Genomic DNA, 14,740 nt, shown 5'->3' on the forward strand with positions numbered 1-14,740 from the left:
TGTTATTAATATAGATATTTTTAATTTTACTTTTTTATCTGATTAAAGATTTTTTTTTTTTTAAAGGGGAATTGTTTGCTAAAAGTCCGGTTGATGCATATCCAGGAGTTGCAGTTGAATCAGTTATGGATTCTAGTCGTTATTTTGTACTCCGGATTGAAGATGATGATGGTATTTTAAATATATTAATTTCTTTTTGCCTTTCATTTGAAATTAGGGATGGTAGTTTTGATGTGAAGTCTTAGATGAAAAGGCTTATGTTATGAGTTTGATTATATTAATATCTTTAGCATATTTTGTGAGCTTCCAAGCACTGTTAATAATGTACTTATTTTCTGTCGGCAGTCTTTGGCAAACAAAAAGTAACACAAAACAGTGCAATTTAACACCAATAATGTATGAGCACGACACAAATCTTCACTTTCATTACATTAATTAGCCTGTTTGCTTTTTGAAAAGGACACATGTAAACTGTTTATTTATTTATTTATTTATTTTTCCTTGTATTTCAAAAAATGAATAAAACTTTGGGACCTGCCTTCTATAGAAGATTAAGCATAAAATATTTTTGAAGTTTCAAGACTGGCTGGCTGTGCTGGTACTCAAAAAATTGTTTTCAATGTTTGGGGGTTCAGTAAAATGGCTCAGTGCAAAATACTGTGCAGTTGCCGCTTTAATTCCTATTACAGTGAATCTTACACAGTGCCAAGTTCACAAAGGTGATCACTATTTTGTTGCTATTTCAAAGGCCATTAAGCATTTTTGGCTAAGGAATGATTGGCACTTTTACTGAATTCGTTTGTCAGATAACCTTAAAGCTTTAACTCATGCTTATATAAACAGTTTTTTATGCTACATCTGTAACTTTTATCTTTGATTATCTAATTAAAGAAATAAAAATCTGAGAGTATTTAACTAAGAGCAATCTGTTTCTTCAGCCTGCTGCCGGAATGACTGATGCACGTTTAACAGAATCTCCACCAACTTCCAAGTGAAAATACTTAACTATCATAATAATTTTCACGCTTTTTCACGTGTACCTTGTGTTCTTTGTATACTTTTTATGTGTATTTTTTTTTTGAGTCTGAAAATTATCAGTTTTCTACTAAATGTTTTGTTTTGAAAAGAGGCTCTCGTATAACTCTGATTAAAGAAGTATGCTTAATTTTATGAATCTTCCTTCTCCCCTTTTTTTAATAGTAGTGTAAGATATCCTAGTATTCAGAATTAAATATGTAAATAAAAATGTTCCTGCTTATAAACTATGCCGAAGATAGCCAAACTTCACATGTAGGAAATGCAATTATTTAGAAATATTTAAGAAACATGTTTATTTATTGCTTCAAAGTGAAAGGCAATTTTTAATGGAAGTGGGTGAATTTTATGTAAATCAAGAATTTTGCACATTTAAATAATTGTGTTATTTTACAAACTTAAGTAACCTAATCCTGTTACTCTTTTTCTGTTCAAACAAAAGTATTTTTGAAGATATACAATTTTTAAACATTTCTGCCATGTACTAAATATCCTTTTTTTTTAGATTATAAAACCCAAACCAGTGTTAAATATATTTAAACAGCTAATAATTAAATTATTTGATTTCGTTAAATTCGTTTATATGAAGCAGGGGAGGGCAATATGCTTAAGGGAAGGCCTACATTGGAGGCCATTCCAAAGTAAGATTGACTCATATTATCTTTATATATGGGTAAGAATGTGATAGAACCCACAAATTTACCGAGATTTAAGCATGAATCAAACTACCATTTGTAGTTTTTAGGGGAATTAACGAGTTGTCTTGTAATTTTGATTATACTTTTGTTAGCTCCAAACCAAGACGCAAATTAGTTATTGTGACACATAGGTCGAAAATTATCTTTACATGCATGAAATCGTGAATTTCTCAGAAACTGTGAACTATAATGTTATGAATTTTTGCAGAATGATACATAACATGATACATATGAATATAAAGAAAAACAATTAAAGAGCACTGGCATATGGTATAAAACTGCAGCATGAAGCAATAAAAATGGTAATAATAAGTAAAAAGAATAATTCAGAAAACATTTAAGGCTTATGAATTTAATATAGAATTTGCTCTCCCTCCGACATTTACACACAAACTTGCTTTCATGCTGGCAATAACATTGTTAACCACACTTTGGGGAATTAAGAGTTGCCATGCTATCTGGAAAATTGGAAAAAACGGAAAAAGTCAGGGAATTCAAAAATTGACCAAAAACGTCAGGGAATTTAAAAATATTTTAGTCAAAATCTGGAAAAGTCATATGGCGATCCCCCAAACGCGAGTTTTGCACCAATGTTGGAAACGATCACTTTGTTGGTGAATTATGTATCAGATGAGCGTCATTTGGGCAGCTTGGTTTTCAGTGGCCATGAGAATCCTAGGACTCACATGTGCAGATTATGTTGAACTAAAGAAAATACCTTCCCATTCTCGTATACAACAAAATCGGTTTAATCCAAATTTACGGTACTATGGAGGCTAGAATAGCCCCCATGTACTCTGTTCTAATGTAAGAATGTCTATGTAAAGAAAGAAAGGTTTCATAGACGTAATGTAAATCAGTATGCTAGAGTGCCTCTAGAAAGCGGAGGGAAAAACTCACCAAGGGGATTTGGTGACAGAACCTGACAGTGAGAATTTCCCCATCCGCAATGTGTACAGGAAGTTGTGGAGCATTAAGAAGAACCTTCTTTGACTTTCGGGATAATTTATACTCGGATTTCCATATATTTTTAGTTCAAAATAGCTAATCTATTAATTAATTTACTTGCGCAAAAAATATTTTCTTTTCCTTTAAAGTTTAAGGAAATTTAAAACGATATTCGTTTTATGTACTCTTGATAAACTTGACCTTCGAATTTCGCGAGCTTCGGCAACATATATTTCGCGCATACGAAGCTGTTTCCCTCCTTGTTGGGACGCAGCCATTTCTGTTGCAGAGAAGTTTTTTATCTTAACAATACATATTTTTTTATTCTAACTTCCATGTACGGTACACACGGGATTTGGTGACATTATAATGAGCAGTAACAACAGTTACCTCTGTCTCTCAGTCTCTGTTTAAGAAGGTGTTGGGCAGTAAACTGGTCATTTTGGTGTTGGTGGCAGTTTTTAAAATTGTACCAAGGCTGTAGCAAAAACTAGGATTTTATCGCAAAATCTTTTAAACTTTTTATTTATTTATTTTTTTTTTTTCATTTTAATAAATGCCTTATTTTTCATTTTGCAGTAAAATAAAAAATTAGTAATCAGTCATCTAGGCTAACGTTTAATATGACTATATTCGCCAAAATATCATTGATTATTGTAATCAAATTTTTAAGTAATTAACTTCATTTTAATGTTATATCATTTAATGTTCTTCTTTCCTCTAAATTTATTTATTATTAGCTAATAATACTTTCAAATTTCAGGCAAATTTCTCTGGCATAATACTGAAACTAAATCTAGCAGTATGATGACATATTATCACGGAATTTAATGCACATATTTTTGTTTATGTATGCTGCTAAATAAATATGAAATACCTGAGTTTATTTAAAAATATCATTAAATAGATTTATTTCTTTCATTTAGCTGCAAAATGTCTGCAAAAAACTCATTTTTTAATCCAGATTGGGCAGATTCTAATCTCAATCTTCAGTGGAGAAAACAACTCATATTATAGCTATAATAGTAATGCTTTCAGGATTATATATATAATAAGTTATATGCAATTGGCAAATTTTTGTGTTTTCATAATTAATTTACCTCTCATCGCAGCCAACACACACTATGCGGATAGACTGGAATTTTCTCAAAACACACCTAAAAAATCTGGAAAAGTCAGGGAATTTCATTCTTCTCTTTAAGTGGCAACCTTGAATTAAGTTCCACTCCTTCAGCAGTGTGGTCTTCGGAGCATTTCTGTCTCTAGGAGTAGGATGTATCCGTGCAACTGTATTTCCAAGAAAGTCCTGTAAGTTCTTTGGGTTAAGATTAGGAGATTTAGTTGGCTGCTGTATTCACTCAGTGTCTTCAGTTTCAAAAAATTAATTAACAAGGTTTGCTTGATGTGGAGGAGCATTATCGTCCATAAATAAAAAGTCAGATCCATGTGCAGTTCTGAAAAGTTGTACATAAAGTTTTCACCCCGATATCTCTGGCCGGTCACAGGTCCGCTGCTGAAAAGGTGTCCATGAATCATTATTCCTTCCCAAACCATCATAGTTGCATAACTGAAACATTAATATTGTATGATGTTTGAAGGAAGATTTTGCATTTTGTACTCACTTCTGGAAGACTTTATTTTCCTGACTGAGACATTAAGACGGTAAATATTGTCTGTGTACAGTTCCAGGAAATAATCTTTAAAGTTGTTTGAATCCCTAGGCAGTGTTCAGTGAGTTAGTTATTTGACCACCTGTGAACAAATATTTTCCTAAGAACCTTTGTTAACCAGTGTTTTGTAACTTAATTTCTATTTAAATAAAAATATTAATAACCAAACTTCTTTTATTATAGTTATTTTAATAAAAGTGTCTGTTTACAATAATTTTAGGAATATTTATTCAGTATTACAAGTATTGGAAAAATAGCAGTGTTTTAGCAGTCTTCATACTAGTTACTTCAGAACCACTCGAAATGTTTCTTGTGATGTCAAAAAAATTTTGGATTTTTAAATTTTCTTTCATTTTTCTTTGATACTCAACTAGTTAATTTTTATCCTTTCATTATAAATAATAGAGTAACAAAGGAAAGGAAAAGTCTTGTCTTATTTTATTTTCACATTTCAGTCTTCACAGAAAATGAAGCTGAAGTACCAATTCATTTAGTCCATATAGTGACAATTGTAGAGTCACTAAGTTAAAGTTTAACTTATGTAAAAGTATTACACATTATTATTAAACGTATTCAAAATCTTTGCTTCATGCATTTTGTTTCTTAGCTTTGTTATACTATATTTGGGGTACCAGTTTTAGCCACTTCTGTCATTCTGCATCGCTGCAGAAAGGAGAACCTGATAGTTTGAAATCACGTATTGGGGTTCTCATCTTATAATGATCTGCTTCAACTAGTATATGACAGAAAGAAGCAGAATTAATCTTTCTAATCCATAGTTTCTTGTAGAACAGTTTCATTGAAGCATGAAGTTTATTTTATGTTTGTTTCTGTATTAGGTAGAGAGTATTGGAGCTTTCTCTTAATGCTAATTAATGTACAAAGTAATACTTTTTATTGTATAATTCTGAATTTTTAATGATCTTAATTTTATTTTATAATAGGAAGAGCTGCTTTTATAGGAATTGGATTTGCAGATAGAGCTGATTCATTTGATCTGAATGTTGCCCTGCAAGAACATTTCAAGTATGGATTTCATAAAATATTTTCATTTTATAGATAAAAAATTGTTAGTGCCATTTGATAGATAAAAAAATTGTTAGTGCATACATTTTTCTTGCTTTGTGTGCATATAGATCCTAATAATTTCTTAGCGTGACCTCCTGGTTCCAGAAATACTTTCATCTGGTCTAAAGAACAAATCTTGCATAATTAGAGAACAGTTCTAAATACGGTCCATTGGAATATTTCAGAGTTTAAATTGATTTCCATTTTATTTTACTTTTATTTATGTTTTAAATGTGTACTGCTTCCTTTATACAATTTCCTAATTCCCTTTCTTTTGAAACTTGTTTGTGGTTTCAGGCTGTTTTGTTAGGCGTTAAATTTGAGGATCTTTTCCGTTTCACCTGTGCAAATCTCGCCAAGCAGACTTTATTGGCGACCACATACTGTATACATGTATACTCATAAAAATTGTTAACAAATATTAGTTCTAAGAATTTTTAATTTGAAGGCATAAACATTTTAATATCGTTTAAAATTTTCTAAAAAGCCAATAAATAAAGACAATAAATTTATAAAAAGATTTTAATTTAAGAATTTACTATGCTTTCATGATTCAACACCCTGATTCACCGGTTCATATCACGTGACCCCAAGTGATCTCATCGCACGTAAACTTCACTACAAAAATCGAATTCTCTCAGTAATTATCTACATTAATTTCAAGTTAAATCTTAATCTGGAATACAAGTTTAAATGCAGGAATTATTTCAATTCATGCAAATAGCTTGCTCAGAAATTATGTAAAACAGCAATGCTGTATTTCGCTAGTGCATTATCATTACAATTGATGAATTTAACCCTTGACTTTGCCTTTTTTCTGTATTTTCGCCTTTGGGTGAGCGTGTGATTGCATCCTAATTGACTTAATTACTGCTAATGGCCTCAGGGCATAAAATTTAACTATCTTTGTAAAAAATTCTATATTGAGGTATTGAAAGAAACAACCAATCTGATAAGAAGTGGCTGCGACTTGTTTTGAAGATGAGGCGTAAAATGTTACCAGTAAAGATATTCCATTTGGCATCAGTTGTACCATTATTGGCAACTTTATCGCATGTGCCGGCAAAATGGAAAAGTACCTGTACTTTTTCTAGATTTAAATAATTTATCTGAGAAAACTGGTAGTTGCATGGTTTTATTATAATAAAATAAGTTTTTCTACCGTTAATTTGAATTACTCGTTTTCACCTGCTCTTAGATTCGCGTTTCTTTGATAAACTTGTGTAGTTTTATAATGCTTTGCTGATATACTAGTTGATTTCTACGAAATTAAATATTTTTGTAAGAATTTAATAATTCTTAATTAGTAATATATTTTTAAATTAGTAAGAATCTGGTGTTACCCTTGTTGTCTTTACCTAATCAGGTATCTCCTTTATTGTTAGTGTGTGCTTTGTCTATTAATTTATAGTGCCTACACACATACAAGGATAGGAAGTAAATCTGTGTCACATGTTTAAAAAATTTCAGTAATGTAGCTTGAGAGTACTCTAAAATAATTTTGAATATCTATTTTTTCTTTTTTTCAATAGAAATTGTGGAATAAATAACATGCAAAATGCTGAACTGTAAATTTGAAACTTTTCCTTTTCCTGCACAGGAAAAATTGGCACGTAGTTAACAGTCTGACCAAAAGACCTCTATGGGATCTGTTGAAAATATGTGATAATAATCTGTGTCAAGTATTATTCTGTTATTTATATTTGCATAATGAAGATTGACAAACAAATGCAATAACTTATGCTTAAATATATATGTAGTTCTTTAAGAGCATATAAATATGTACCAGTTAGCTGTCTTCTCACTTTTCACCCCCCTAAAAAAAAGAGAAAAAAAGAAAAGTTGGATATGTGAATTATATCTTAAAACGTTACATTCTTTAGTAGTTACATCAGACTATTTGGAATTGATTACTTCACAAAGTTTATTAAGTTTCTCTACTTATTTGGTCTTAGTTTTTGTATTCTATGTCGTTGAGTTTGTTTACTTATTAATCCATGTACGCTGTGGTGTCATTCGCAGTGACAGATATAACTATTTTTTGTTACACTGAGATTAAACAGTGATTAAATCAGGTTATAGATTACATATGTGCAATGAATTTTTTGAGTGCAAGAGTTTTATGCCAGACACTTGTAGCATGGGGTGTTTACCATGTATTCGTGGTTGTAATAACAGTCATTCATGAAGCAAACAACATTTCAGGCTTGAAAAGAGTATGGTCGTTTGTCAGGTCAAGCGTACTGCCATTTCAGAAATAAGTGAAATGCTTATGTGTGGGAATGGTTAAACTGTAAAGTGTTTGGAAAGAGAGACTTTTAATTTCTTGGGAGATAAGTTGGGGAATCCATATTCTGTTAAGTCTCAGAGATGGAAATCTTATGAGATAAGCTACTGCAGGTTCACTTGCTTTCCAGAGGAAAGATGGGTGCAACACTTATGACCATACAACAAATCCTGTAGTATTTTATATTATGGAGCTTGGTGACAGTATCCATTCTGACGCATGCACATTGCAAATAACATATTTGTATAACAATGTGAAGGATCCTGGCCAAGTAGCAAAATGTGCCTTCTTCGATAAATCATGTTTTTTTGTTCCATAGAAATGGCACATGTATAATCAGGTGTAAAATTTCTTAAAAAGAGATACAGAGGCAATGATTGCCTGAATATTGATGTTTATCACCACAGAGCACATGATAGATAGCCAACATAATGGCTGTGTTCTTAGTGAGCAGTTGAAATTTTCAGCATGCAGTGCATCATGTTGTGGGCCATAATTGTCCATAAATGATTTGAGGAGTATAGTAAAGAGAGCTACGCTCTTGGCCCAGTTCCCTTAACCAAATTAACCTCTTTGTCGTCCGTAACGCATCTAGCACGTTCAAGTGAAACTTCCGCAGGGCGACCGTACCACGCTTTAAGCTGCATTTTAAAACTTTTAAACACTTTCTAAATGTTTACTTGTTTGAGTTTTTATTTTTGTTTGTTCTAATACCTCCTAGAGGGCCACTAATCGGGCATTCTATTTCTAATTGAATTTGCTCCGGGTTTTATGAATATTCGCGCTATTTTACATAAGATACAAGACAGTGAGAGATGGCTTCAACATCTACTCAGCAAAAAAAGAGAAAAAATGAGGTTGTGAATTGGAAAGACAAGAAGGATATATGTTTGATGAGTACAGTCCATAATAGCTCGATGATTGATGTTGGAACACGAAAAATACCAATAATTGTAAAAGATTACAACAAAATGGGAGGAGTGGACCGCCTGGATCAGACAGAGATATTATTATTTTTTCATTATGCTATATTTCCTTATAATTTTACTTAATATTCATTGACATTCATCACTACGAAAGTCATGTATGGAAAGTTATGATATACAGAGAAAACAACATTACACGCTATGAAAAACAGACGGCCGCTGGGGGAAAAATTTCGCGGACAGGAGAGGACGGCGAAAGGGTTAAGCATGACTAGGAGTACATAAATTTATATATTTAAATAGAGGGACTTTTCACCAAGGGATTTCTTGGACCTCTTGCCTACAATACTCATTTCTTGTTCACAGATACCTTTTAAAATTTGCCAGTTTAAGATTTTCTGCTACAGGGGCTGGCAACAATATTTGCAGCAGATCTCACGTATTAAGGCAGGGGATTGTATTAATTTGATTAAACTCTTTTTAGGTGTATAATTTTGTTTGAATGAATTTTCATAAAAGAGATGCAATCTAGATTGTACAAATATATAGCAATTTGATAAAATCTGGATTTGAATAATCATTTAATCTAATTATTAGATTTTGTTTTCCACTTCCATATATTTATAGAGTGGGCTTACAGAATACTGTCATGTATTCTGTTAATAACTCTCTTCTTTTAAATAACAATTTTAAAATGATATTCTGTGGGTTTTATTTGCACTTTATTTAGTATTGGTGCAGATTAAGTTTTAACTTTGTCTGAACAAAAAATGTGAAATAGAATACTTTTTTTCTTATGCATAGGATAACAAATGTGTGCTTTATTTTTTTTATAAAATTGTGAAGTAAAATTAATCATTAAAAAAAAAACCCTAGATTTGTAATGAAAACAATCAGCTTCAAATATCATCATTCTGCTGTGCAAAAATTGGCATTTTCTTTTATTCATTCTCTAATCTTCTCATAAGGTTAGTTCTTAATAATATTTTCGTATTATGTAATAAATACAGTTAAGTGATATCTGTTGCCATCGATAGAAGCTATTCTGTCATAGTGACAAAATAATATCTCTCCTTGCCATTATGAAAGACATTCTCTTCTTAGAAACTACCACAGTAAGCTTATTGTCAACTGTTTTCTTTTTGTCATTTACAAATTGCTCAGATCTTCCATAAACTCAACTTTCAAGTTATTTTCTCACTTAATAAATTTTATTGCTTTGTCTTTAAAGATCCTATCTCTGATTTTAATTCTTGAGGAGCTTATGACATAGTTTAATATATATTAAGCTAAAGATTATTAAAATTTCATATTTAGGAATAATGATAGGTTTGAAAAAGAAAAAATAAATCTTAACCACAGTTTTAACTTTAGTTTTCCTATAATTAAGTACAAAACATCTTTATGTAGTTTATAAGATTTCCTTGAAGTCTTTCACATTTGAAAAATTTACTAATAACAAAATATCAATTCAGTTTTTGCAAGCACTCAAAATTATTTTATTTTAGATGTGATTTATTCATTTTAATTTCTTTTCTGCTCAATAGATGGTACTTTCATTTCATTTTTGCTTTGTGACTGAGGGTGCTATTTCATCTTTATTTTATTTCATTCATATCCGTCTTTGTTCCCCTGTAAAATTTCTAGCTTATGAAAAAGAGTGATTTATATCAATCCCCCTTGAAATGTAAAGAAGTTTTATTTAAAATGTCTATCAGTCTAAGGTGTTCTTTTTTTTTTTTCTTGTGTGTGTGTGTGTGTGTGTGTGCCATAATTGTACACATTTTATAGTATGTTTTATTTCATGTAGATTAAAAAATTGTATATTGACAGGTGGCTTCAAAAGAGTGAGGAGATTCAGCAAGAATTAGATACTTCAGAAAGCAAGACAAACCTTAATTTAGGTTTTAAAGAAGGAGAGACTATCACTATAAATATGAACATTGGGGTAATTTTCCATTTATATCTTGCAAATCATATACATTTCTTTAATATGTTGCCTTGCATTTTCTAAATTATTCAAACTTATATTTACTTTAAATGCTAATTAATATAGCCATTATTGCCATTTTTTCTTGAAGATAATGCTTTGTCCATTTAGAATTTCTACATTTTAAACATTTTCTTTAATCAGACTTCTTGAAATTTTAAAATTAGGTAACATCTAACTGTAGAACTGACATTGTAGCAAAGTGCTATACATTTTAAAGTAAGCTAATTGAAGTTTTACAGAATAAATTTAAACTAAAGGGACAAACTATGCTAGTCTATCTCAAGATATGTTCAACTGTTCTGCAGAGTAAGAGGTAATCTAGGATGGAATTTTCCCCAGGTTTAAAATTCAAGTTGAAATATTTCTGTTGTCTTATTTTTGGCCACGTTTTCACTTAAGTATGTTTTTTTATAGAAATTTGTTGACAGTGTATGATCTCCTTTAGAACATAAGATATTTTTATCATTTTCTTTTTATAATATCTTAAGTTTTATAGAGTATTCATGTGAAATCTTATTGTAGCTGTGGAATTTAGTGATATCCACTATTGCTATTTCATTTGTATCCCCCCACTATTCTGCTATTCTTAGTGCTAGTCACTCAGTGTTACTCATTACCAGAAGGTGAAAATTCTGCAAGTTTTGAAATCTAAAGTAGATTGAGTTCTGCATTACATTTGCTAAAATATGAAGTCATTTCTATTCTCATGTCCTGATAAATGGAAATTGCATTTTTAAATTCACTTCAAAAATAAATTCTTAGCTGTTAAATGCTCTTGAGAGATGTCCTGATTGTATTTATTTCAAATTAAAAAAAAAAAAAAAAGGTTAGCCCATTAGATACAAGCAGTATAAATAAAATCAGAGGTAGAACTATCACTTCAAACCTTAAAAGCTAAGAAAAAAAAAACATGATCCGATTTACATAATGTACTGAAGCATTCCATGCATGATTCACATTGTTCAAGCACTGATTATGTCTATCTCAATAGTATATGATAAAGAAATTGCTCAATGCGTCCTTGTGATAATAGTAGCTTCTCACACCACACAGTTTGACGGCAGCACACATTTTAATCATAATAACGGAACTGCATGTGTGTATATAAGCACCGGTCAGACAGGTTTCTTCCCTTCTTCGCCCGTGACCTTCCGTCTGTCGCTTGGCAATCCTGCCCCTGCATGTCACGCTAATGGAGTTTCATCGTTCCTGATATTTTCACATGGAGTGTTGTCATATTTTTGCATAAAAAGAAGCAGGTTGCGAGTTTTTAGATGAAATTGCTCAATGTTAAAATCCATCTGCCACGATATCGTTCTTAAACATCTCAAGCAGATTATCTATAGGTGTTCGACTCCAGAATGTGCATTACCAGCGATGTGTGACCACGTGATTTTTTTAAGTGTGTTAACGAATGTGAAAGTGAAAAAATTATCTTGCACATGTACAACAATATTATGGACACTGTTTGAAATTAATATGAGAAAATTCTAACTGCATGTATGCATGATGTGAATAGATTGAGATTGGTTGACTGCTAGGCTCGTTTTCTGCTTTCCTACTATTCCATTTTAATTTATCACGTTTTGTGTTCCTGATAAAATAAATGTGAGATTAGAAAAAGAAATTTGCCTCCACAAGTCTCATGCATGTGGGTTATTGGGTAAGTCAAATATTTAATTATTCTTGTCACTAGGGTTTGATTTGCAATGTACTACCACTAAGAATTCAAGCCAGTAAATATTGGGCACATGTAAATTTAATTAAGGATTTCTAGATAGATATTTGGTTAGATTGTCACATTACGTCTCCTAGTAGTGCACACACTACAGTCATGCTTCCTGGTTTTGTTTAAAGCAATAAGCAGCTGGTTATATATAATGCTTCACAGTCGCAGGGATATATGGTCCATCATATCTGCTGAATTTGCAAGTTATCTCCGCAACGAAACAGCAGAACAACAGCCAGAAGTAAAGGGAATTGGGATCAAACAAATATCATGGAAAATAAATTAGTAATGACATGCTCATTAGTGAAAATGTGGAAGTAAAATTGTTTTACGCAAAGTAAAACATATGAAAGTTGCACTGTTTTGCATAAGAGCAAATCATTACTCAGTGTTACTGCTGTTATAGTAAAACCAATATTTGCAACATGTTATAGCAAGCTTGATCAGCTTATTGTCTGAAGAGCCTCATCAGCAATTAAAGAAGTATGCCAGCCTGCAAATAAAATAGTATTTTTGGATATATTTTTTTATCAAGGAAATTTGACTCTTTACATAAATAAATTTTTAAAAACCAATGATTCAATGAGATGAATGTTACTGATGAAAATTATGTAACAGCTCATAAGGATCATTGGTGATCCTTGGTCATAAAATAGTCTTATTACAAATCACAATAAAAAGTGTTTGCTCATATATATAGGTTGATATAAAAAAAATTAAAAAAAAAAAAAACTCATTTTTCAAGGATAATCATAAGTTTGTCTAAATTGAGAATATTGTAAAATTTACAGATTTCTCCATAATTTTGCTATTCTTTAAATCAGTATCACATTGCTGATTTATAATCTCAAGTTATAGATTGCCTAGAGTGCTAGCAATTCTGTTGAAAATGGTTCACATACTAGGGCCAAATTTGTCTGCTTTTTGAAAATTGATAAATCTTTGTGAACAGTAATCATTAAGTGCATTGATAATTTCTGTACATTATTGAATTTCCTTTCTGGTCCCTTTAGTAAGTTCATGGTTGGAGAGTGGCCTTTCTTTTAAAAAATATCATTGAAACAAATGCTTGTTTAATTGAAATCCATTTAAACGTTTTATCATGTATTTTTGTTCCCTTATGATAAGTTAAAAGTGCTGAAATGTGTCATGCCTTGGAGTCAAAGAAATACTCAAGTCCTGTATGTCAGTTAATTCTGGAAAGTCCATCAATATCTTCCACTTTTTTATATATGATATCATCCTTTAAATCCTGTATTTGGTGAAGAAGAACTAAGCCACTGAGTTTACTATGGTAAGGAAGGCCTCTTGTACTTGAATTCAAAATCTTGAAGTAAACTTATGAAATGATTGCGTTTCAAACTTCTTGATGGTAGTAAATTTGCTAATTTAATAATATAAGTTGCAACATTTTCAACTTTTTATTTATTTTTGAAGAATACTGCTGATGTGTAATACAATGAATGGTAGTTAAGTTGTAATTTGGATAATTTTCTTTAATATACTAGGATTTTTTCCCTGTACTAGCCCACTCAATCAGTTGCTACAATTATCATTTTGATCCTTAGTAAATTGTCTTATTAGACAATTTAACTTTTTCAGATATATCAGCTCTTCATTGTTTGGTCTCGTAAGATATTTCACTAAAAAGAGCTGTTTAATAATAATAACATTATGGTTAATATAGTTTGCATTATTTATATAATAAGTTTCATTATCAGTATTTTATCATGAAGAGCCCCTGTAATGGGCATTTTAAAACTATTTCCCTTCTGCAGAATTCTTTATTGCATCTTTCAGTGAGAAATATTTTGTTATTTTAATCGTAATTTGAATGAGTTAATAAAAAAGTTTTACCATCGTTATAATTGATATTCTAGGTATTGCTGCATGTGTTAGATACCTTTAATAAAGGTTCTGTAAAATTTAAACATACTAAAGAGTGATACTAATTACATTGTTATAAAACAGTTAAGAGAGTTATTTCAGATGAAGTGTTACCTTATATGAATTGCTTATCTATGAAGCATGCTCATCTATTATTTACTTAGAAAAAGTCTGGGAGTAGTACTAAGCCACGTCCTAAACCTAGCGCATTTAGTGGCACTCCAGGGCTTCTGCCTCCCCCGCCTGGTGGGGTAAAGCTGCCTGCTCCACCAACATCTAGACCTGTAAATCAGAGTGAAGCTCCTCATTCAACACCTGTTTCACAGTCAAATTCTGCAGCTAATTCACAGTCGAGTTCTGCAGCTAATTTGCTTCTGGATCTTGGACTTTCTGCAGAAACAGGAGAATCAAACCCAGCATCTGCAAACTCATCTGGTGCTGAACTTTGGGGAGATTTTACAACTGCCCCTGGGTAAGGCTAGTTCTTTTTATTTTATTT

The 14,740-nt window shown here is 31.3% G+C and overlaps 1 protein-coding gene across 1 annotated transcript in view; it reads left to right on the forward strand.

The window, feature by feature from the left end:
• Positions 1 to 14,740, forward strand: part of LOC118196318 (adaptin ear-binding coat-associated protein 1) — a 39,968-nt gene that overhangs the window by 18,708 nt on the left and 6,520 nt on the right. Inside the window, exons 3-6 of the mRNA XM_035367751.2 lie at positions 67 to 171; positions 5,296 to 5,377; positions 10,466 to 10,580; positions 14,406 to 14,713. Of these exons, the coding sequence (XP_035223642.1) occupies positions 67 to 171; positions 5,296 to 5,377; positions 10,466 to 10,580; positions 14,406 to 14,713 (610 nt within the window). The remainder of the gene's footprint in view (positions 1 to 66; positions 172 to 5,295; positions 5,378 to 10,465; positions 10,581 to 14,405; positions 14,714 to 14,740) is intronic.

This window comes from Stegodyphus dumicola, chromosome X1 (genome assembly GCF_044657685.1).
Source record: "Stegodyphus dumicola isolate Sdum_Otavi_A_Nest chromosome X1, ASM4465768v1".
Taxonomy (NCBI): Eukaryota; Metazoa; Arthropoda; class Arachnida; order Araneae; family Eresidae; genus Stegodyphus; species Stegodyphus dumicola.